At 38.7% G+C, this 26616-nt stretch overlaps 1 protein-coding gene across 7 annotated transcripts; it reads right to left on the bottom strand.

Annotated features, from left to right (window-relative positions):
- Window positions 1-1182: 1182 nt before the first annotated feature.
- LOC127797172 (SMR domain-containing protein At5g58720) lies at window positions 1183-22048 on the bottom strand. Of its 7 annotated transcripts, XM_052329786.1 has the most exons (12): window positions 21825-22046; window positions 21100-21682; window positions 20291-20316; window positions 6583-6705; window positions 6048-6133; window positions 4794-5032; window positions 3500-3576; window positions 3327-3386; window positions 2808-2875; window positions 2609-2715; window positions 2431-2501; window positions 1183-1671 (listed from the first exon to the last, which is right to left on the bottom strand). In XM_052329786.1, exons 2-12 carry the CDS (start codon window positions 21641-21643, stop codon window positions 1549-1551), a joined length of 1524 nt encoding a protein of 507 aa, XP_052185746.1. In that variant the 5' UTR covers window positions 21644-21682; window positions 21825-22046; the 3' UTR covers window positions 1183-1548. The 7 variants fall into 7 exon arrangements, with proteins under 7 accessions (XP_052185746.1, XP_052185745.1, XP_052185747.1 ...); XM_052329785.1 differs by having other exon boundaries at window positions 21100-22046; XM_052329787.1 differs by having other exon boundaries at window positions 3330-3386; window positions 21100-22046.
- Window positions 22049-26616: the final 4568 nt, after the last annotated feature.

Below are 26616 nucleotides of genomic sequence, written 5' to 3'. Positions count from 1 at the left end.
AAGATGATTCACTGAACAAGAGTTAATTAGCCATTTAACATGTCTATATATATATATATGTATATATATGTATACGTAAACATAAATTCATACATACAAGTTGAGTATGGGCCAAAATTCACTATATTTTTGTTCTCAACCCACAAGTCAAGTGATTGGATCACAATAAATTAGAATTTATATCAATAGGTGGTGGATTCGATTCCTAATCTTGTACAATGAGACAAAATCTTTATATATAATTTACCTCATTTACCAAAATTGATGACACGAACGACGAAAAATAGAGTCGTAATCCCAAGATCCACTATATTCATGCTAGTATTTTTTTGTCCGCCATACCAACTTTATTAGACAAAAGTTTATGTTCACATTTGCTCCAAATTTTTTTTTTGTCAACTTATTAGACAAGTTTATGTTCACATCTGCTCCAAATGATCCAAATTTGTCTTGCAACTTGGTAAGGTTAGGCTTAACTAAATGAAATAAATTTACGTAGAAAGGGAAAAAAAATATAAACATGAATAGGATAATTATTCTATTCATCGTCATGTTTCACATGGATAAGAATAGAATAACAATTTCATTTTATTGTTATGTTCAATGTCTTTATTTTGATAGAGTTGAATGGTTAAAGTACTACCTTATACACTTTTATATTATAAAAATAATATTTAATTCCAAAAATCATGTAATTATCAAATATCTTAAAAAATATTTTTCTTTTTAGGTCAAAATATTAAATAAAAATAAAAATTTATTTATTTTTAAATAAATTTAATTTAAATGACGACAATGACTGCAAGCAGACAGCTACAAATTTTTATATGTTATCCTATATAATTAAAAATATATAAAAAAAAAATACAATAATGCCTTTCATTCCATGAAATAAAAAGATTTTTCTTTTATTTTGTAATATAAAGTCTTTCCATACTTTAAGAGAGCGGTTATTTCTTAGGGAATGAATAAAATTTTATTCCTTCGTAGTAGCAACTAAACAATCTTTATTGAGAATCCCAATCCTTCACCTTTCATTCTATCCAACCAAACATAACCTAAATCGGATAAAATTTATCCTCCAAAGAACAATTTTTGATGAAGACTTCAAGAGGCCTACAGCCTCCATTCTCTTCCGTCCAATCTGATTTGAAGAGAAAATAACTTTCAAGGCACACAATACCAAAATTCATTTCTAATCTCCCATATAGTCCAATCTGCTGCAGGAGCAGGACAAATGAATTTACATTAAAATCATTAAAAAAAAAAAAAAAAGGAACAGAACCAAGGATCTACAACAACCCCACACATAATAAGCCAATTAGCCAGCTAGGCATAAAAGTTACAACAGAGCAATTTTGCATCACGACGATGCATTGTCTTATTCTGATAAACTAATTCAGGTCAGTAAATGCATGTAGAGGCACATTTGGCCTCTACCTACAAAGAAGATAATGTACACCCTGGCCTGTGAAGCTAGTGGCTACACTAACCAGTTAATTCCCCACTACAGTAGTTAGTTATGAGCATACATACCCCAAGGGAGGATTACTCACTATCACTTCCCGACCCTAGAAAGGTAAATTCTCTCTGCTCGTCAAGCTTGATCAGGATTGTTCCCTGGTTCTCTTCTCTCCATTCAATACCTTCCCTTTCTATCAGTTTAATCACCTGCACGCATGAATGAGCAAGTTGTAATGAGGTAGACACAACTATTCGCCCACCCATCCAAATCCACTCCACACACCACAGACAGACGATTTGTCCCAATTTCTTTACTTCATTTCATTATCTTATTTCCTTTTGCCTTGTTCTCCCCCATGTACAGCCACAATGATTACGTTAATAACCATTCTAATTCATCATTCCAATAAAACAATAATGAAGATATTTCACTATATTGACTGCAGTAGCCAAGTAGTTTTCGGTCTGTCCACATGCAAAATACGAAAACACACCAAGCAGAAGATGATATTGCACCTACAATGTCTGGCTTCTCGTGACTATTTTCCTCACTTAATGCTAGGTTTGGAAATATGACTTTTTAGGACAAAAAGAAAAAGAAAAATGAAGGTTTTTATGTGCCATGTAATGATATTTGTACATGAGTCGTGTTATTTTCTTTACATTTTCCTATCCATAAAAATATCTTCATTCCAAAGGTACTCTTGGTGAATTTTACAATATCCATGCAGCAGAAGACACATCATTATACTAACAGTTGAAAAATGATTCAGTTCTAACTGTCACAGCTCTTCGGCTAGCAATTCTTTCACCAACCACTGACAACGATCACTACGAATCTATATGAAAAATTTTAAAGCCCAAAACAAACTTAAGAAAATCTCTCCCTATTGGCACCAGAAAGAAAAGTGGCATCAATAGTAAAAAACGCAAAGTAGAAAGAAGCAGGAAGATTAGAATCCATACCGACTGCTTCAGCTTTGACTTCCCCACACCATGGCTCCCACATCCTGTGATAATCCTGAACATCTGGACCGCTATACAGAAGAAAAAAGGATGGTGATGTGTTGCCAAATTAAGTCACATGGTTAAAGGGCCACAAACACAGTAGATAATTCATTCAAGGCATGCAGCAAATTCTTACAGCGTGCATATGCTCCAAATAACAGGTGAATTTTTAAAAGCCTTGTAGCTTGTTTGACATGTTGCCCATGCAGATCAATGGTTATCACATTTTCAATTCTCTTGTTTCTGCAAAATCCCACAAAATCATCTAGGACTACAAGGTAATAGTGGTAAAGAAAAACAAAGAAAATAACTTTCCTGCTTCACCATGAGCTTACCTAGCTCTGAATATCTGTTGGCTTGCTTTTTTATCTGCCTCTTGAGCCATTTTGTTATGTAACCTTCCCTAAAGCAAGGCAGAAAATCCTATCAAGATAGTGCTCAGGTCAAATTGAGTATAACTCAACTGACTTAATTTTGGTGAAATTCTCTGTACCATCATTGACCAACAATTAAATTTGAATTTCCAGTCTTAAACTACCACATAGTAGAACGGTACTGTTCAAGATCTTTCAGCATTTAAGCCCTCAAAGCTAGAAGTAATATCACAAGTTCATATGCCAATGGTAAACAATAGCACAAGTCCATCATTGATGTCCATTTGCTCACACTAATATTATTATTTGCTAGGAACCTTAAGAAGGGCCGAACTTGAGCCTATTTTGGCAGATGCAGTCAGATCCACTAACATGTTGCACTGAGGGACTCGATCATGTTCTTTAAACAATAGTACAAGTCACTAAATTAATTTATGGAGAAGAATAACATCAGTTGCAGAGAGAAAGAGAGAGAGATACAACTTGATCAGAAAGGTATGCAGCATAACCACGTTCCCCATTTGAAAATGCTGTTGCTGCCTGCAAAAGATGTGCTATTTCCATAATGATTACTGGAAAGAAGTCCAGGTCAAAAAAGAAGAGTAAGAAAACACAAGTGACATAGGCCAAAATAAGTGCCAAGTTGGTCTTACCTTCTGATAACAGGATTTCATTGAATCCCACTGTTCCCTTGCAGCCTTTCTAAACACCACATACTCATCTCCTTTAGCTACAAGAATATTAGAGAGTAAGAGCTAAGATATGGTCCAGTAAATTACCAATATTGATGCATAAATACATGATACAGAAACTAGATGTAGACACATGGGGGCGAGAAAGTGCGTGCTCACAAACATGTGATAACATTTTTGACAAGTTACTCAATATTCCCCATAGAAAAGAGATTGGATAGGAAGTATTTGAACATGATCACACATAATATGGAGAATGTCTGTCACGACCCTAGGATTTACTAGGGTTTAGAATGGAATTTTGGAAGAAATTGAAGAAGAAAGGACAGAATAGAGGAAGGAAACAGAACAGAAAGAGGGGGAAATTGAGAAGAGAAGGGAATGGTTGGGACAAAGAGAGAGAGAGAGAAAAGAGAGGGAAAAACAGAATGTTCATTCAATTCATCCATACCCCTTCTTCTCTAACCTACAGCCTATTTATAGGCTGTTTACAACCATTCAGTTGTTAACCAACTAATTAACTAACACACTAACCAACTAATTAACTAACACACTAACCAACTCAAGTAACTACAAACTAAGGGAAATACAAACAAGAAACAATTACAACTAATGCCCTTGGGGTCATGACAATGTCCTCTTAAATAAAGAGGTAACTTCATTTCAGGACTATAATAAGAGGTAAGTGCTGATGGTCTTGTTTTTACTGCTGATGCTGTTGCTGCTAACATTAGCACGTACACATGTGGAGAAGATAGCTAGGATTCAACTTCAGAAAATCTTTACTTTACAAATGACCAACCAGAGCTCATATTATGCCCAAATAAGAACTTAAAGATCAAGAAATTTCCAACTGCCTAATGTCTCACCATGCCTTGTACTATTGCTAAGTTGGACTGAAGACCTGTGTTGACGTGTCACACTAGGTTACATTCTCAAGATCAATGGCAAACATACTCCTATGTGTTAATTAAAGTACGTGCTTTACAGTCCAAAGTAGTAGGCAGAGCAGCAAAAATTGGCCCAAATAAAATTATTAAACTTAAACAGCATATAAGAATAATTCCAGAAACAGTCAGCCCATAGACCTCTGTCCCGGAGAAAATATAGAAACAATATAAAAGCAATAAATCCAACCTCTTGCCAACAAAAAATATAAAAGCAATAAATTCACATAAGAATAATTCCAGAAGAAAATTGACGAAATAACTGAAAATATAATAGCCAAGAAAATGTTAAATAGCATTTTCAATACCATCAGCATGGTCCGGTTCTACAGCATCAGCAGGGTCAAACCCAAACCTCTGTCCCAGAGATTGCATCTTTTTCACTACATCCCTCCAATTCATAGTTGCTGGTTCATGTTCAGAAATATTCGGCATATTAAATAAAGACTCCAACACTTTCTGAGGAAGTTGTGAGACTTCTGACTCAGAACTTGTGAGGCCAGGAAAAGAATCAACTTCAGAACTGAGTAGAACTTCAGAATAATTCCTGAAACAGTACAATGGAGAGAAAAGGTAAGAAGAACGAATAAGGCTGCTAAACTTTCAGGATCAGGCCCCAAAAACATGCTTATCTTACCTGGAATGTGGACATTTTTGTCACATGCAACATAAATGGAATGCAACACATGCCACATACTCTATAATATGATACAATCAGGATCACCAGGGTTGTTAAATTTACTGTGTTAAAGTGTACCATATCATGTGCACACTAAGGTATTAGTGTTTTCTGGTAACAAACTACAATTCTCAAGCTAGATGGGGAATAGAAATTACAAGACAAGATCTATAATTTATTCATGCACTATCAATGTGGATTCTTATCTACAGTTGGTTCCAAGCTCAGGAAAAGGAGGGGGCTAGCATTAGGTAGTTGATAACCAACACATAACTTGTTGGATCAAATAAAAATGAAAGTACAGTTATACAGGGACAATGCCTGATAACATAGATTTTTGGTTATTGACATCCATAACAAAAAAAAAATAGAGGAGAAAAATGACACAAAACAAAGCCCAAGAATTAGATGATGGGATTTAAAAAGTGAAAAACAAACCATTTTCAAGGGAAAAGTATAATACCCAATATTACATAGGGTTTTGAGATTATTTTTAAAGTATATCTTGGGTGATTTGGTGAATTTGTGGCAGTCACAGAAGGCTAAATGCTTAATTACAGGGAATTAAGTGGCCGGTAAACCAGTGATAGAGTCCATTAGTTGAGCACCCCCAGGCCCTGGAGGACCATATGCAAAAATAGGGTGCTGTCGAGGACCTCGAATGGATCCCAAATGCCTAACTTGTATTATTTACACATTATGTTACTTTAATCCAAAATACAGAAAATGGTATTAACTTGTATTATTTACAGAATGAAGTAGAAATATCAAGCCAGTTACCAAATGCCTAAAACCCTTGGGAGAAAATGTACAGGAACAATGGGATTCATCGAGAGGAAGTAGATCCCACAATAGCAGTACATCAACAATCTGATTGAATTACCTGAAATCATTACCCATACACCAGATATTGTCGTGATTTTCACTTTCAGATGAATGAGAAGTTGAATCAGATGCCCTATCTGTTATCTGAAACAGAGATTGCAATTTACCATAAGTTTTACCAGGCTGGTAACAGACTTTGAACCTAAGAGAGAATTTTATACAAGAAAAGTACATTCTTTTCATTCAAACTAATAGAGCATGTACAAGAACTCAAACAAGAGGGGGGGAAAAGGCATTCCAAAAGTAATGAGATTGAATTATAAAGGCAGGTTGCATTTGCATAGGACAACTTCTCCAAGAAAGTTAGCCTGTTTTGTGTCTTCTCAACACTTCAAGGAATGTTCATCTCAACAAACAAAATAGGAGGCCTACTTGGTGGGAGTAATTAAAACACTAAAAATATTCTCACAATTATTCTGTTTTTTTATGAGATATTTCATGATAATAAGTGTTATTAAAGTTGTACAGCTCCATAATAAAAATAAATGCCAAGAGTTCCCAACAAGATAATACTTAAAAACCATATAACTTACATTGTCACCCCACTTAATAATAGATCCTCCATGTGCTTTGGTGTTTGCAGTATGTTCATAAGATTGATTTTTCTTGGAAGGCCCATAGGATGAAGCAGTTAATTCAAGCAATGCATTTAAAGCCTGGAAAACCATGCATATCAAAATAATTTTAAATTCTATAGTTACGTCACAATATAATAATTAAACAAATAATATTTAATAAACATCACAAACATCAGTATAGCTACCCAAAAATAAGCAGTTATTGGCAAAACAGGGGTTTGCATAAGCATAAAAGCCAAACAATACTAGAAAAATACTGACAGAGCCAAGCTATATGTTTAAACTGTTTAGAGTAAAAATGATAATATAAAAGTTAAAATTAGGTCTCTATCAAATAGCTTAAACTTTTAGATGAGATGGTGATTAACAAAATTAACAAGGTATCAAAGCAAGCAATGGTCTTGAATTCAAAACTCACCACTAACCCAATATTTAAATTGTTGCACATGTTTGGACTAATTGTGCAGTGAAATCTGGCCACACATGAGGAGGCATGTTGAGAGTAAAAATGATAATATAAAAGATAAAGTTAAGTTCTCTATCTAACAACTTAAACTTTTAAATGAAATGTCAGCTAACAATTTAAACACTTATCAGAAAACCACTTCAACACAAACTCAAAGTGTCTGGAACTTAATACTTGTATGAGGGCTGTTTGGTATTTTTGGCTTGATAGTTATAGTAGTTGTACTGATAGCAAGCTACTATAGACTGTACATTTGAAATGGCAGCCTCATTGGGGCCAATTCATTAACCACAGCCAATGCTGGATTAGTATATAAACTAATCCAGCTGAACGAACAAGGGATAGAAGTACATTTTTCGAAACATTTTCTGTCTTTCTCTCTTGATTTTCTCTCTCAATTCTGCTTCTCTCTCTAGCCACTTTCTGTACTTTCTCCTCTGATTTTCTCTCCAATTTCTCCCTAAATTCTGCCCTAAGTTCTCTCAGTTAGCATAGAATTTCCCTGTCAGATCTGAGGACCTGACATTTTGGTATCAGAGCGAGTCCTAGGCCACCGATTCAGTTTCTCTCGAATATATCCATAGCTGATGGAACAAGGATGAAGCAATTCAAGGCAAAATTGCAACAAGTGAATGCGATTGTATCTAATCTCCAAGCACAAGTTGATTCATTGGAATCTGGATCCAGTTGAAATCATGATGCTATTCTTGAGCTAGACAGGAAATTTGAGGCTTCCACGGACGGATTAGCGAGGAGATTGGACAGATTCATGCTTATGTTCTCCAAACTGCCTCAAGTGAGTCTTCCAAATGATTTTCCTCCTAAGGAACGGTCTAATCTAATCCTCCGAAGGAAATGGAACGATTCCTAGGACAGCTGGTCCTGCCAAGTTAGAAATTGAACCTGCTGTAATTGGAGAAAATATAGTTGAAAGCACTGTAGAGAGGAAGCAGGAAGTATAGGCTGCATCTAATCAGCCTTGTTTTCCATTTCCGAAGCTGGAAATACCAATGTTTGACTGCCGAAACCCTAAGTGGTGGATTAGGCGATGTCAAATGCTCTTTACCTTGTATAACATTCCGGATCAGCAGAGAATTAACTTAGCCTCTGCCTATTTTAATAATGTTGCGGATGCTTGGTTTCAAGGATGGATCCGGTTACGAGACAACTGCCAATGGCCAGATTTTGTGGAGGATTTTTGTGAAAGGTTCAGTGATAGAAATATGACAGATATTGTGGAGGAATTCAATAAATTCAGGCAGGAGAATTCTGTCCAGAATTATCAGGTGAACTTTGAGGAGTTAAAGTCTCTAATGTTGAATCTCAATCCTTTTTTATCTGAGGTACATTTCGTTCCAAGCTTTATTAGTGGCTTGAGCGAAGAATTGAGGTCTACAATCAAGATGTTACAACCTAAGACTAAAACAAACAGCTGAAAGTGCTAGGTTACAGGAGCTTACTGTAGAAGCTCTGATTAAGTAGCAGAGGACTCATATGAAAGGAACTAATTCGTATTCCAGTCAATGGGGAATCAATTAGTGGCAATGAATCAGGGATCCGTCACGACCCTAGGATTTACTAGGGTTTAGAATGGGATTTTGGAAGAAATTGAAGAAGAAACGACAGAATGGAGGAAAGAAACAGAACAGAGAGGGGAAATTGAGAAGAGAAGGGAATGGTTGGAACAAAGAGAGAGAGAAGAGAGGGAAAACACAATGTTCATTCAATTCATCCATTCTCCTTCTTCACTAACCTACAACCTATGTTATAGGCTGTTTACAACCATTCAGTTATTAACTAACAAACTAACTAACCCACTCAAGTAACCAACTAATTAACTAACACACTAATCAACTCAAGTAACTACAAACTAAGGGAAATACAAAAAAGAAACAATTACAACCAATGCCCTTGGGGTCATGACATTTCCCCCTCCTTGAAAGAGTTCTTGTCCCTAAGAACTTAAGCTGCTGACCCTGTTCTTCATCCATTGATTCCTTCAAAATCGAATCAAAACAATTATTGAAACTTCTTGAACTCACAGCCAAGAGAGAGGGAGAAAGAAAGGAGAGGGAAAAACAGAATGTTCATTCAATTCATCCATACCCCTTCTTCTCTAACCTACAGCTTATTTGTAGGTTGTTTACAACCATTCGGTTATCAACCAACTAATTAACTAATTAACTAACACACTAACCCACTCAAGTAACCAACTAATTAACTAACACACTAACCAACTCAAGTAACTACAAACTAAGGGAGGGAGAAATTAGAAGGAGGTAGGATTTCAGAATAATGAAGGGAGAATTTAGAAGAAACAAGAGGGGTCGTGACACCCCCCCCATTATGAGGTTTCTTGTTCCCAAGAAACTTATTACAACTGTGCCTTCTTTATCACCCAATTCTTATTAGTTCTTCTTTTCCGTTTTCTTCCTCTATGTCACAGCCTATGGGGTAAACTTGTAATTAGTCCTTCAGTTAGTTGGGTAGTTACTCGGGTGTATGAACTAAAGGTTGTAGAGAATCAAAGCTAATTGCACATGGCCACTTGGCTGGCAACTTGGCTGTTCCAGAAGATGTAATAACCGTCTCTCTTATAAATAAAGAAGGCTACTGAGGATGGGGATCATGTGAGAATTCTGCATTGATCTTTTCCCTCCTTTTCCTCTCTCAAATTCTGTCTCTCTCAATCTCTCTCTCTCTCTCTCCCTTATTTCTCTTTCCCGCCTAACCGACCTTCTCTCAATTACAAGAGGGACCCTAATCAGATCGAGGATTTGACAATTGGTATTAGAGCCGGTGACCTGAGTGCTGAGGATGGATGACGGCACCAGGGCGAAACAGACGGAATCTAGATTGGATGCGATGGAGGGTGGAATGCGATAGCATCGGGAGCAGGTTGAGGACCGATTGGATCTATTAGAGCTGGGCATTCGAAACACACAGGAGGAGATTAATCGAAGTCAATCGGAATACGCTACTAATTTGGATAGGACAGTGGATCGAGCAATGATTGGGTTACGAGAAGAGATTGCGAGGCTCAGCCAACAGCTTAATCAGCAATTGAGTGCTGCCTTAAGCCTCTTTGCTCAACAACCGCACACCAACTTACCCACGGCTTTTCCTCCTAGAGCATTTTCGGTGCCAATTCCAATGACACCAAGGGAGAGGCGGAGATATAACGGACATGGGGAGACCGAAGAAGGAATGGAAACTGATCAACCTAATCTGAACCGTGGAGGAGGTGGAAATCACTTCACGTTACAAGGACCAAGAATGGACATCCCTCCGTTCGAAAGGGATAGGCGGCAGTGGTGGATCAGGCGGTGTGAGAGAGTTTTTTACCAATATCGAGTGGCTGAAGGAGAGAAGGTGAACACCACAGCCACGTACTTGGATGATGTAGCGGACGCTTGGTTCCAGAATTGGAGCCGAGACAGGGCTAAGTGGAGTTGGTCGGAGTTCATTAATGGACTCTGTAGTCGGTTTGGGGAGAAGACCAGGACGAACGTTATTGAAGAATTCATAAGCTAAAACAAAGGGGGACGGTGGAGGAATACCAGATACGATTCGAAGAGCTACGATCACTACTGTCGCTAGCTCACCCATCCTTGGATGAAAGTTATTTTGTATCTAGCTTCATCAGCAGGTTGGATGACTTGATCCAACCTACGATCAAGATGCTTTACCCAACATCAGTAGGGCAAGCCGCGGAACAGGCCAGACTCCACGAATTGTCACTGGAAATCTTTGCTAAGAGGCATCGATTGCCGGCGAAAGGCGGGAGGGAGGATACCCCCTACACTGGGATGAATAGAAGTAGTAACCAATCCTGGCCAAGGAATGGTACATCAAGAAGAAATCCACCGGTCCAATTACCTGCCAAGTCTCTACCCCATAGTTATCAAAGGCGCGCCTAGGCGCGAGGCGCCTTAAGGCGCCAGTTTGGCACCTCGCCTGGGTCGAGGAGAGGCGGTTTTGGCGAGGCCCTCGCCTTGCGCGCCTAGGCGCTCAGGCCACATGAAACTTAGGGACTCTTTTAATTAAAATTGGCAGCCCAATCAGTCCAGCCTCTCCCGACTCCAGCATCCAGCAGCACCTGCATCCTCTCCAGCCTCTCCCAATCTCCTCCTTCCTCACCTGCATCCTCTCCAACCTCTCCCGATCTTCTTCTTCCTCGCCCGCATCCTCTCCAGCCTCTCTGATCTTCTTTTTCCTCTCCAGCCGCGACCCCCTCCTCTCTTCCTCCTCTCCAGCTCGGCCCGATCTTCTTCTTCCTCTCCTCTCCAACCGTGACCCCCTCCTCTCTTCCTCTCCTCTCCAGCTCGGCCTGATCTTCTTCTTCCTCTCCTCTCTAGCCGCGACCCCCTCCTCTCCTCTCCAATTCGGCCTGATCTTCCTCTTCCTTTCCTCTCCAGTCGCACCTGCCTCCTCTCTTCCTCTCCTCCCCAACCAGGCCCGCCTCCTATCTTGTTAATTTCCTCTCCAGCTCGGCCAGCCTCCTATCTTGTTAATTTCCTCTCGAGTTGTTAAGTAGTCCGCTGCTCTTTAAGTCCAAGTTGTTAAGAAGTAGCTAGCTGCCAATCTCGGCTCCATTCCAGTCTCCCCTCTTCTTGTGAGTTCGCCTCCTATCTTGTGAGTTATTTACTTGTTTTTTATTTGATTATTTCTTGCATTCTTGCTTAATTTCTCTTGTTGGTTGATGCTCTCTCTTTATAGTTTATAATTGGTACTTGTTTGAGTTTGAGACTTTAAGTTTGAACTTTGATGATGTTTCTAGTTTAGAATTTGCATGATGAATGAATTAACTTTGATGTTGTTAGTTTATAGAATTTGAAGATAATGAATCATGAATAATATGAATGTGTTATTATTGATAATTTGATAGTTGTTTATGATTTTACAAGATTTTGAGTTTTTTCCCTAAAAGGTACGCCTCGCTTCGCAAAGGCGCGCCTCGCCTTGTGCGCCTCGCGCCTCAGGCTCCAGGACCTTTTGCGCCTCGCTACACCTCGCGCCTTTCAGAACTATGCTCTACCCATAGAACAGAAGAGGCAACTGGGACTTTGCTTTAGATGCGGAGAAAAGTATGGAGCAGGCCACCAATGTAAAAGGATGTTATTGACAATGGAAGGGCCAGGAGAGGAAGATAGGGAAGAAGCTGAGAAGGAAGAACAAAGGGAACCTGTCGAGAATGAGGAAGAGGGTGAATTGTCTATGCATGCGCTGCAAGGCCAGACCTCAGGCAAGGTGCTCAAGGTGAAGGGACTAGCAGGGAAGAGGGCGTTGGTAAAGGATAAAATTCTAGTAATTACTAGAGCAATTGGTTATTGATTCTTCTAGTAGACCTAGTTACACACTAGTTAAGCATAATTCGATTTCATGGCCGGTTGGTGATAGGAGATTGTGATCAACTAAAGGATAAAATTCTGCAATCATTGCATGGATCACCTTTGGGAGGACATTCAGGTAAAAGACAAGAAGAATAATTAGATTATGACAAAATGAAGAAAAAGAAGACTCCAGAAAAACTCTAAATTTCGATGGGTGATATCTTCTAAGGTAAAAGTGCATAATGAGCACAAAAAGCTACAGAGGCTCTGGAGTGCAAATAAAAGTTCCTAAAACCAAACAAAGCATCATTCTTCAAAAATTCTCATGAATCCTCAAATTCCAACTCCACTAAATAAATAAGTTTATTGCTTGCACATTTAGATCCTTAAGTTAGATTTATGATACTCTTATGACACAGACCTACAAAACTATGAAACATTAAATTATAAGAGTATTTTGGACTAAATAAGTACGAGAATAAAGAAAACCTAAAAACATAATCACTTAATCCACAATATGATCCATGAACATCTTAGCCTATATCCAGCAAATATAATGATGAGGTCCTTGATGGATTTCCAAAATTGTAACCCAATATCAATAGCTTTCAGAAATTACAGCAAGAAAACAAAAACAACCCAGGGCATTCGAGAGGCCCTCACTCTCCAAAATTCTCTACCAAAAAACCAGCCAACTCTCTCTCTCTTCTTCTCACCTATTTATACCACTCCTCTCCTCCTTTCTAACTGAATTCCCCTACACATGCTGATTATTCCCTCAGCATGTGGACTACAATTCCCCCCCCCCCCCTCATGCGCACATGCTGGTCGTTACACCTGCATGTGCTGATTCCCTATTCTAACCTTCATGCTTGATGCTACTTGTGGCATCTTTGATAGGTCCGGTACACCGACGGCCTATCATTACTCCCCTCCCGCACTTTCACCTTGTCCTCAAGGTGAAAAGTAGGAAATTGTTATTGAATCATGTTGTAGGGCTCCCGAATTGCCTCTAATGGGGGTAAACCCTTCCATTGGACCAAGACATCCAACCCATGCAAATTAGTACCCCTTCCTGGGCGAATTCCAGGCATCACTTCTGGTTCAACCCTCATCTCTACGTCTGCATTCAGCTAGTGGGGAATCTCCACTCTTGCTCCCACCTCTCCCTTTGCCTCTCTTAGCTATGACACATGAAAAACAGGGTGAATATGGAAGTGCGCCAATAGTGCTAGTTTGTAAGCCTCTAGCCCAACCATCTGCTCAATTGCAAATGGCCTATAAAACCTTGGAGCCAGCTTCTCATTAGGGTGGACAGCCAAGGTCTTCCTTCGGTAGGGCCTTATTTTCGAATAAACGAAGTCACCCACAGCAAACTGAACATCCCTTTTTTTTCTAATCAGCTCCCCTTTTCATGATCGCTTGAGCTCTTGATAACTGGTCCTTGAGTTCTTCCAATGCTTGATCCCGCTCCATCAATTGTTGTTCCACTGCAGACACGGGAGAAGTTCCCTTGTCAAATCTTATCAAGGCTGGCGGTTCCCTCTTGTACACCGCTTGAAAAGGAGTTACCTTTGAAGCAATGTGGTATGAGGTGTTATAACACAATTCAGCCCATGGCAACCACACATACCATCGCTTAGCCCTTGCTGATGCAAAACAGCGCAAGTATGCCTCTAGGGTCCTATTGAGGATCTTTATTTGCCCATCCATTTGCGGGTGGTAGGTCGTGTTGCGATTAAGTTTAGTACCTTGGAGCCGAAACAACTCCTCCCAGAAACGGCTCATAAATATTTTGTCTCTATCCGAAACAATAGACCGGGGCATGCCATGAAGCCTCACTATCTCTTTGACGAAAATCCCCGCTACCACTCCTGCTGTGAAAGAATGTTTGAGACCAATGAAATGTCCATATTTGTTGAGTTTGTCCACCACCACAAGTATAGAATTCATATGGCCAGACTTTGGTAAACCCTCAATAAAATCCATGGCTATATCCTCCAAAATCTGATCTGGAATAGGAAGAGGCTATAGAAGTCCCCCCGGCGTTAAGGATTCATACTTATTTTGCTGGCAAACGTCACAGTTGCTCACATATTGCCGTAAGTCACACTTCATGTTGGCCCAATACAAACTCGCTACAATTCGTTTTTACGTTTTTAAGAATCCCGAATGGCCTCCAACAATTCCATCGTGACCCTTATGGAGTAATAATGGAATTAGGGAAGAACCCTTAGGCAGGAACAGCCGGCCCTTGTAGAGGAGTTGGTCACCCACCAGCTAGAAATCTAATCGGGAAGAAGGATCATGTTGTAGCTCCCTTATAATTCCCTGTAGGTAGCTTCTTCCACTTCTTTGGCCAGCTGGTCTAGTTGAACCACCTTTGGAATCGTTAAGGCTAATAGGGTTGCCGAGTGACTAATTCTCGAGAAACTATCTGCTGCCTTATTTTCTAACCTGGGGTGATAGTGTATCTCGAAGTGAAACCCCATCAACTTCATCATCCATCTTTGATCCTCCGGGCTCACCATTCGTTGTTCCAATAAAAACTTCAGGCTTTTCTGATCTGCCCTCACAATGAACTTTCTTCCCAAAAGGTAATGCCTCCACTTTTGAACCAGTGTTCTAAAAGGCAGCAGAGAGGCACTAGGCGGCCCCTGGCCGCCGCGAGTTTCTCCAAATCGGCCCCTTAGGCATCAGCCCAATTCATTAGGCTCGAGCGGCTCCTAGGCAGCCAAGGCGGCGAGGTGTCGCCTTGGCCACCCAGAAGTGGTTTGGGCTCGAGACCTCTCACCCGACTCCATCAGTGATGATCGTCGCAGCTACCGCTATCGCCTCGGCCTGGGTCGCCCAACTCCATTGTCGTCGTCGCTAGACAGGGACTGGAACAGCCTTCGGACTTACCTGTGGTAACACAGCGACAGTCCGATTGGCATTGGCGGGGGACAACGATGTGATCGAAGCAGGCAGACGGTCCGATTGGCAATGGAGGGGGGCAATGATGTGCTCGGAGGAGGCAGACGGTCCGATTGGCAATAGCGGGGGCAGCGATGTGCTCGGAGGAGGCAAGTTTGAGAGAGAAAGAGCGCCGTGAAATTTTTGGGTTGGGGGGGGTGGGGGGAGTGAGAACGCGCTGAAATTTGAGGGGGTGGGGGGGAAGAAAGAATATATTAAGAAAAAAATTAAAAATTTTCTAGGTAGCGCCTAGGCCCCCGCCTAGGCGCTAGGCGATAGCTTGCCGCTCGACTAGCGCCTAGCACCTTTTAGAACACTGTTTTGAACTGCAAACACCATGGCCATCAGCTCCTTTTCATAAACTGATTTTTTTCTTTCCGACGGCTTAAGAGCATGGCTGAAGTATGCAATAGGCCTGTGATTCTCCATCAATAGCGCCCCCAACCCTTGCCCTGAAGCATCAGATTCAATGATAAATGGCTGATCAAAATCTAGTAGTGCTAAAACCGGAAGGGATACCATCACTGTCTTGAGCTGCTCGAAGGCTTGGTTAGCTGCCCCATCCCAAAAAAAATTATTCTTCCTTAATCTCTCCTTGAGGGGCCACGCCATCTTGCCATGGACAAACCTCCGATAGTATCCCGTGAGATCAAGGAACCCCCTCAATTCCTTCGAAGATGTGGGTGTGGGCCATTCCATCATGGCTTGCACCTTGCAGCAATCGGTTGATACGCCTTATTGGGAAATGACGTGGCCTAGATACTCAACCTCCAACTGCCTAAATGAACATTTTTTTCTTGTTTGCAAACAATTGATTTTCAGCCAACACCTTCAGAACAAAGTGCAAGTGCTACACATGCTGTTCAAAATCACAATTGTAAATCAATATATCGTCAAAAAATACTAGTACAAAGCGTCTCAAATACTCCATGAATATGTCATTCATTAAGGATTGGAAGGTGGCCGATGCATTCATCAATCCGAAAGGCATGACGAGGAATTCATAGTGGCCCTCGTGTGTTCAAAATGCAATCTTTAGCTCGTACCCCGCCTTGACTTGAATCTGATGATAACCAAATTTGAGATCCAGCTTTAAGAAAACGGTAGCCCCATGTAATTCATCTAGCAGCTCGTCAATGACTAGGATTAGGAACTTGTTGGGGATTGTTACCTTGTTCAAGGCCAGGTAATCTACACAAAACCTCCACCCCCCATCTTTTTTTTTTTTCACAAGCAGCACCAAGCTGGAATAGGGGCTGACACTCGGCTTTATAATTCCAGCTGCCAACATTTCTCGTACCATCTTCTCGATCTCATTTTTTTGAAGATAAGGGCAACGATAAGGCCGAACACTAATTGGGGGAGTGTTGGGTAGGAGGTTGATGGCATGGTCCTAGTTTTTGGTGGGTGGTAGTCCCTCCGGGTTGGCAAAAACCCCCTCAAACTCAGCCAACAATTCCTCCAAACTTCAAGGCAAACCCACCTGCAATTCGTTGAACTCGACAATCACATTTCCTATTTCCAGTAGTACTCCCTCCCCATTTTCTTCAAATGCCTTCATCATAGCCTTTAAGGAGACTAACATCTTACTTAAACTAGGGTCACCCTGCAAAGTCACGGCCATTCCACCAACCTGGAACTTCATGGTCAGATTTATCTAATCTACGCTCATTTTCCCCACCGAAGCTAGCCACTTCATGCTAAGAATGACAAAGGAACTCCCTAACTCAAGAGGAAGGAAATCTTCCACTCTTTGCAAGTTATCAAGGATCAGCTTCACCCCTTTGCAAATTCCTGCTTCTTGCACAGCCATCCCGATTCCCATTATCACCCCATACCCAACCGTTTCTGTCCTTGGCAAACTCAAACGTTGCACCAACTCAGACGCTATGAAGTTGTGGGTTGCTCCTCCATCCACAAGAACCACTACCGGCTACCCCTCTATGTGTCCTCTTAGTTTCATCGTTTGTGGTGTAGTCAATCCCACAACCGAACTCATGGATAACTCAATCACTTCCCCCCCACACCCCAACTCTTCCTCGCCCCCTTGCACTCCTCTCTTACCGCTTCTCCTATTTTTTCATCATAGATCATTATAACTTGGAGCTCCTTATTTTTGCACCTATGACCTATCGAATATTTTTCATCACAGCAAAAGCAAAGGCCCTTCTCACGCTTGGCCTTCCACTCAACATCACTAAGCCATTTAAAAGGGAAGCTCCCGCCATTTTCGGAGGCATGAAACCGGGGTCCCGTTTGGGTCACGAACTTTTGAGAGGAACCCGAACTCTTCGTTGGTACAAGGGACATCCGATTGGTGACTGTTGGTGCTAGAGGATACCCACTCTTTGGTGGTTCGGCTACCTCATAACAGTTTTGAAAGGTTGCATTCTTGTCCTCGATATTTTGAGCCACCACCATGATCCAATTGAGCTTCCATGGTTACAGCACCCTGATCTCAACTCTTATCTCTGGTTTGAGACCATTTAGAAATTGGCCTTCCAAAAACGCCTTAGGAACATCCAGCACAGTCGCGGCCAACGTCTCAAACAACGACCTATACTCCTTAACTCTTGCTGGAGAGCTAATAAATGCTCCTCCAACGACCCTTCTTGAGTGGAGCGAAACCTGCCCAGAATTCCTAGCTTCAAGCCTTCCCAACTCCAAATTCCTCTTTGCCTTAACTCCCATTGAAACCAAGACAGAGCCACGGCTTCAAAACACAATGCGACAGACTCTATCTTCTCCTCCCCAGTTAGTTGATTGACCGCAAAATACCTCTCGGCTCGGAAAATCCACTCATCTGGATTCTCTCCTTCAAATATGGGCATCTCCAATCTCCTTCCCCGTATTTTCGATCAGCACTCACCCCCAATTCCTCCTTCCAAGTCGCGGCCTCCCACAATCCTAGGGGTTACTTTGAAATCCATGGTGAATTCCAAAGGTCCTTCTCGCTCCTTGGACTTGCTCTTCCTCTCTCGCTCCTACTCATCCCACTTCGTTCGCATGAAAGCGAACTGTTCGACCATCATCGCCACATTTCGTTCCATCGCCTGGATATCGCCTCTCATGGCTTCAACTCCCCTTTGCATGCCCTCCATCTTCGACTCCAATTCACCCACTCTCTCCGTTAAGTTCACCATGAGGATATCGCCAACGCTCAGATACCAAATTGATGAGATCCCTGATGAATTTCCAAAATTGTAACCCAATATCAATAGCTTTCAGAAATTACAACAAGAAAACAAGAACAACCCAGGGCATTCAAGAGGCCCTCACTCTCCAAAATTCTCTACCAAAAACCAGCCAACTCTCTCTCTCTTCTTCTCACCTATTTATACCACTCCTCTCCTCCTTTCTAACCGAATTCCCCTACACGTGCTGATTATTCCCTCAACATGAGGATTACAATTCTAACCCCCCCCCCCCCCAAATGCGCACATGCTGGTTGTTACACTTGCATGTGTTGATTCCCTTTTCTAACCTTCATGCTTGTTGCTGCTTGTGGCGTCTTTGGTAGGTCTGATATACCGGTGGCCTATCATATGAGTTACCAAAATTGGGTAAATTTTAATAAATATATCAAGCTAACTTAAGATTCATGCCCTAACAATACTTAAATCATAACTCTCATGTGAGTCTCTCTCTCCTTCCTAGTTTCTACATATGGGATATGACCAAAGTTGCACTCGTTGTATTGCCACTGATGCCATCACTGGGGATAATGACCTAATTAAGAATAGGAAAGATAATAGGTGTATTGAAAGTAAACCTAAGGGGTATAAGCAAGGTACAATTGCCAATTCATGGTGTTAGAAAGAAGCAGTCCAACCACAAATTTATCACTAGCATGACTTTGAACATACATCTATCCGATGCCCAATTATAGAATACATTTTTAGAGCTACGTCTTCAAAAACATACATGAACCCAACAAATATACCTAACCTAGGGTGATGTCTAACCAAGCTATAGCTGTCCCATAAAAAGATAAAGAAAGTGGTTGAGCGTACAACAGCACACAACCAATTTCATGTTTCTGCACACGATTTATAACATTAAACTGTAAGATTGTTCACTGGACAGAGTTTCCCTTTTCTTGGAAAGTCAAACCTCTTCCTAACGGAAGAGAAAAAGAAAGAAGAAGAACGCGCTCACTCAGGCAAAGCACGGCTCTGGGGATGTTGGTTCCACTCTCATGGACCCAGTATGATGAGTTTTGGCTTGTGTTCTTTCTTCTTTGATGTGGGTCCTATGATAGTTTTCTAGGTTTCTTCTTTGTTTGTTTTTGTGTTTGTTTCATTGATTTTGCCTGGGGTATGCCCCAGTGTTGGCTGTAGATGCTTGGTGTTTGTTTGTTAATCTATTTCTTATTTACAGGAAAAAAAAAAAAACTTCTTCCCAATTGACACACAATTATGAGAACTATTAAAGAAAAAATCTTCGTAAACATTTTAATTTATAAATATAAATGGGTACCAGATAAGCTTAATAATGGCATTATCAAACACAACCATTCATCATAGAAAACAAGAGCAAGTACTAAGAGTGATGCTACTCACATTGGAACCATTGCAAGAAAGAAATCAAATTAAGGAATTCATCATCACAAGACTTGACAACAAATATGATCCAAGAAAATACAAAGTTGTCAGCACGAGGAATAGACTAGGATAGCTAAGGTCTTCTTTATTGGAGTAAACAATCAATAAAACACAAGTTCAGTGGAACTGTAGAAGTAATTTGGTCAATGAAGAGGCTGACAAGTTCATAGAATATATACACCAATAAAGAACATCAAAACGTGTGCTTGAATCATTCAAAACATGGGGAAGAAAAAAGAAGAAACAAGGAGACATTCAACATCAATTTAGAAGATTTCAAATAAAGCCCCAGTCAAAGTGCTCACCTTTTCTACATCATATCTGTATTGACCTGCAGAGACAAATATTTCAGGTCACACATTGTACTTCATTTGAAAGATTCAATACCAAATTTTCAGGTCAATGGGAATGTCATTAAAGTTCATCTCAATTACATCACCCCTAATGCCATTTATAAATAGCAGGTATCAACTCATACAGAAGACAAGTAAAATAGGTAAGACCAACAAAAGTTCAAAAAATGATGCAGTTGTATAACCAAAAAGTAAATAACAATTAAGAGAGAGAGAGATGATACTGCCACAAACAATGATCAAATTTAAGTAAATCAAGTAAATAATGCATTTGAATGAATCAAGCAAATCAACAATGGTTTCTACCAAAGCATGGCCCTGTGCTCCACATAGTTCTTAATTTAAATGAGACACTTTGAAGCATAAAATATACAAACTGTGTTTGATGTAACTTCCGAATGTTTTCTACACCTTAACTGATCAACATACCATGTATATTCTATCATAGAAAATGTCATTATAATACAAGCCCCGCATAACAAGAATGATCTTGAATAACAAATGTATTAGGCTTCCAGTTTATTTGTGATGAACAAGTCCAGTCAGTAGCAAACTTATACAGTGACATCACAGATTCTTCGCAGTTACCTAACGATGCATGCCAAACATGTTCTCCCTCAGCTGGCAGCGCCAGCATCAGCGAAGATACAAGCAAGAGTCAAGCCTACTAGCCAAACATTTACTTTTCAACAAAATTCAGTACCATACAAAGTATCAGAAGGAAAAGCTCGTAAAGAAGGGGGATGGCGGGAATAACTTACAGAGCACATCTCTAACCACGGCCATGCTCAGTTCACAGTCATTACCCAGCATGGAACATAAGAACTGCTCGGCCTCTCCTTTGCTTGCAGGTGTATTAATATACCTCGCCGATCTAAATGAATCTTTCCTTGGGCTTGACATAACATATTCCTTCCTTAAAACTGTCGACACCGTCCCAGTAGCAGCAATCACCTTCTTTTGCTTTGTTCCTCTAGAAACCCGTCCATGAACTCCGTTCCGAGCACGATTGGCCTCCAACACCTCCACTGAGCTCAACCCTGAACCCGGCATCGGCCCATCACCAACGCTCGAGCTAGAACAACTCGCGGCCTGATCGTCAATACTTTCGGCCAGCACCCCGAGAATCTCCACTCCGTTTGCCTCTCCATATGCCGAAGTAGCTTCATCGAGAGAAACCGAGGTCAAGGCCTCCGACAAACCCTTCACAGCCTTGCGTTCTCCACGCTCTTCCTTCGGTGCAGCTCCTTTGGCCCCGACTTGGCTCGAAGCCCTCGATTTCTTCTTCTTCCTCGAATGCTTCATTCCATAAACCTCCTATCTTATAAATAACACAAACGAAACCTGTATGTACAGATATTTACATATAAGAACGCGGCAAACCAGGCCGACCGAGCGAGCAATTAATTTGATGTATCAAAGGCAATGAAGGAGGGATGTCGGAGCATAGGGTTTGGAGGAAACAGAGGTTTGTGATTCCTAATACCTTAATTTGGGATAAAATTAAACTATTCCAAATTAGGGTTTTGCGAAAGCGACTGCCGAGTATCGCAGATCCGATGAACAGGCAGCGATACCGACGATTGCAACAGTGGCTTGAGAATTTGAGAAGAAGAAGAAGAGGATTGAGAGAATTAGATGCCCCAAGTTCTGCGGAAAACATTGAAACCGATGGACGTCGGTTTGGTGGGCCCAAGCGGCTAATGGCTATTGACTTCCCTCTTCTCTTCGACCTTTATCTTGTTTTTGCCCCTTCTTTTTAGCCTCAATAATGTTGATTTGATTATTATTAAAATCTTTAATCCAAGTAAGTATATATTATATGATAAACTACGCTCTTGCTTCTTTAATTTTAGAATTTATAATAAATTAATTATTATATTTAATTTTATCAACACTCTTATTAAATTTTAAATTTCTTTAATTTAATTTCTCTCTTTTTATTTTTTATCAAATTGAATTCTGTTTAAAAAAACTAAACATAGATGCATTTATATAAATCTCAAAATAGTTTGAGTTTATGTTAATTTTAGCATTAAGTGAATTTTGGGTCTTATTACTGTGCTATCACGTTAATTTTCATTAATATAATCTGATAAAACTTTAAAATAGAAACAAAAATTAAAAATTAATCACATCAATTAAAATACGATAAACAATTTATTACAAAGTGCAAATTTAAAAATGACTAATAATATAATTTATCCTATATTATATCGAAAATGTTGTATGCAACCATATATTATGTGGAGAATATTTTATTTGATTTAAAATTTAAATTAAATATAATTTTAAAGTCTAATAAATTAAAACAAAATAAAATAAATCAGCTAACCATACTATATCATTGAGTATTTTTAAATTTCATGATTTTTAAACAATTATTAACATGATTCATGGAAATATCCAAATACATATATTCTTTAGAAAATTGAATAAACCCAAACAATACTATCTATGAAAATTAAAGTTAAAGATAAATTAACACTTCACTCGTATGAACTAATAAGTGTCAACAACTCTCAAATTATAGGTGAAGCGGTCAAATGATTAATATGTCGGTGTCAATTTAGTGGATTGCGAGTTCGAATTTCACTATATGCAAAGACCAAAAGTCTAATTTGTGATTTACTTTCCTTTAACGTAATCAAGCGCACGAACACTAAGAATCACGCAATAACAGTCATTCTAATAAGAGTCAATAAAATAATAAGAAATCGTAGAAAAAGAAAACATATTTCAACTAGTTTTATTTATGATAAATATTATTATACCATTTATATTATTTGGAAGTAACAAAGGCATACAAAACTTGAAAAAAAAAAAAACTTATACTTACCAACTTTATTACTTATATCGGTATAGCTACATACAATAATAATTATGTTTAAATTGTACTTCAAATAGAGAATACGGTTAGTTTCCTAATTACTCTTTGTAATATTTTTACAACAAAATTAATAATAGAAAACAAACAATACAGAAATGAGAGGACTTTAGAAATATAGATACTAATACAACGTTCGAATAGTACAATAATTATTTTATATTTTAAAATATTTTTATTATTTTATAAAATATTTCAAACCAAGGTACATTTATCATTTACCAATAACATTGTATTAAAACTAAAAATAATATATTTTGTCTAAAACATAAAGTGCATTTATTGTAAGTTAATCGAAAAAAATACCGTATAGTCCCACTTTGTGTGTAGAACAAATCTACACCCTTTGTTGTCCATGGCCGGCCTCCAATCACACTCTGTTTCTCTTGCAAACACACACAAAACTATAGAGCCAGACATAAAGGGAATGCAACAAAAACACGGTAAACTTGAAATACAACATGAATGAATCCTATTGCAGATCAATAAAAGCTTTGGGTGGTCGATGACAAATTCATAATGGAGATATATACACTTGCAAGGAAAAAAGTCGGACAAATTAAGAACAGAGACACTTGAAAAGAGTCCAGGAAAATCACAGCTAAATGGCATCTAACCCTCTTCCTAGGGAAGGATTGCAATATTTGGGCACTTAGAAGAATGGTACAATTTGTTGAAAATTTTGGATTATTTGTATGTCTAAATTAATATTTGAGTGAATGAAAAATTGATTAAAAAATAGTTTTGAGGCATGGGTATTGTTTTACATAATTTCTACTATTGTAAACGTAGAATAAATAGGAAAATACAAAAAGTGTATTATATGCTAAATTATGAGGATGTGCTATGAGTGCACTGTGTAAGGTGGTTGATTGAAAGTAATAATATTGGATACTACGTAAATTACTATTATAATATTTGATATATATATAAAAGGGGATCTACTTCATTATATATTATAAAGATATTATATATATATATATATCTTTATTTAATATTTGAGGAAGAAAAGCCTCCACGTACTTAACCACCTTTCTCCTCCTCCTTTTTTCTTTCCCTTTTACTTTCTTTATTCTCTTTTTCCTCCTTCTCAACAAATAGAAGACTTCCCTTTGAAGAAAAATAGAATTTCCAGATAAGATAATTGTCTCAGAAAAATTTTTCAAAGAGACAGAAATCTCAGGAAAAAATTTATCAAAGGAGAAAATTCTTAAAAGAATTTTTCAGAAGAATTATTCTATATAGTTATCAAGTTTTCTAATTATTTTAATTGTGTTCAATCAGTGTTCAAGTTCATTATAAAACTCTGAAGTTTGTGCTAACTTTTCAGTCTGTAAATTGTAGTACCCTGGGAAACAGACGTCAATAAACTTCTAGCACTTTAGGTGAGGTGGCAAATTTGCTTTAAGGGAACTGCGTGCTACACAGATCTCGATTTTATCATCTCTCTTTATATATTGTAATGCTTTTAATTTCCTTACACAATATTGTATTATTTCAATATTTTAATTCTGCTGATTTAAATACAGTATTACAATAATTAAATTTTTGAGCTTTAAATACAGTATTTCAATAACTATATTTCTGAGCAATAATTTCAGTTCTAAAAATATAATTATTGTTTAATATAGTTATTTTTATTGTAATTAGTTAACAATCTTGAATCATGAAATAAATGGCAGAGGGTACAAGCACATTAAAGAAAAATGTTATTATATTTTTCTAACAATCTTAAAACAAATTCCTCACGGATAAGTTTTGGTTCATAAGATGGTTACTCTTGTGAATTCTGCTAGAACTTCTAATAATATAGCGCAAAGATCTGTTCTTGCAACCCAGATGCATGTTGTGTCTATGGGCTATGGAAAAAAGCCTGAGAAATTCAACGAGTTGAATTTCAAGAGGTGACATCAAAAGATGTTGTTTACCTCACTATTTTAAATCTTGCGAGATTGTTGACTAAGGTTGCTCCTTCTTTAAAAGGGGATGAAACAGATATGCTAGTTATTAATACAATTGATAAATGTGTGGAAGCATTCTGATTTCTTATGTAGACTTCCAAATAGGAAGACGTGAGCCCATGAGGCACATGTTGTAGATACCATGATTGAAAATGTGTTTAATATAAACATGCTAGCCATAGTATCTGAGGTGAATTTGGTCGAGTCTAACCCGAGTGAATAATGGTTTGACACTGGTGCCACAAGGTACATATGCTCAACTACGGAGTTGTTCATCACCTTCGAGCCATTTGGTGGGGTAAATCGATTAATTATCTTTTAAGTAAAATACCCCAAAAGAAAAAGGAAAAAAAAGACTCCTATGAACTCTACAAAAGTAGGAGACCATCCTATAAATATTTAAGAGTGTGGGGATGTGTAACAAATTTGTTATTGAGAGGAATCATCCAGAGCAAGAGGTGGGGATGCTCTCTGTGTAGTCTTTGTGCAGTGGTGTAACAGCCCGCCTTCTTGGGCATGTTATGCCTTAGGAAATTTGGTTAAATTTTTTTTTTTAACATTATTTTAAAATTCCCTAAGATCATATCTAGTGCCAGATGAGATGTCTAGATTAGAAAAAAATATAAAGCGGAAGCTGAATCGAACCCGCTTATGGTAATGCTGGCTGCACTCTCACCCTGCAATTAAAACACAATAAAAACAAATCATAATAAAACTTTTATATTTTTTTATTTTAGTGAGAGGTTTATACTCGCCAGTGTACGAGTGCAGTTGTAGTCCAAATTTATATTTATATTTTCTGGATGAATCCAGGTCGTCCACTGAGAGATTTATTTATGGCAAAAGAAAAAGAATGTCACACACACGCACACGCATTTGGACAAATTGACAACAAGATTTTTTATGGTTTTGTTTTTAGACAACAGATACTAGAAAATAAAGTAAGGCAAAAATTAAAATAAACATTAAACGTAAAAATATGAATTTGGATAGTGCTTGAGTTAAGACAATTTCAGTACCAACCCGTTGATTCCCAAATTTTAGCATAAAAGATTAGCAACATTAATTTAATTTCAGATATGAGGGTTTGTTATTAAATGCAATTAGAGATGATGATAGTTCTAGGTTAAGCAATCCCCATACATGATATGCGGGATTCTAATTTAAGCAACCACCATAAATCCAATTGCAATTAATACACAAAACAACTAAATTAATCATCTAGATTTGGGTATGATAGCGTTTCCAGTTCTAGTAACTCTCATACATGGCATAAAAGCTCTAAGTTAGGCTTACGCTCCAATCCAAACCTAGTGATTTTTTAATAATTAATACACACTCATACTGAAATTAATGTTACTTATTTAAAGCGCAGCTTTCTTTGGGAATCATTGGCGTTGGACACTGTCCTTGCCTTAACCCAAGATTAG

The sequence above is a fragment of the Diospyros lotus genome, chromosome 3 (genome assembly GCF_014633365.1).
Source record: "Diospyros lotus cultivar Yz01 chromosome 3, ASM1463336v1, whole genome shotgun sequence".
Classification (NCBI taxonomy): Eukaryota; Viridiplantae; Streptophyta; class Magnoliopsida; order Ericales; family Ebenaceae; genus Diospyros; species Diospyros lotus.
Note: the sequence above shows the minus strand (reverse complement) of the source record. Positions and strands in the feature narration are given on the sequence as shown.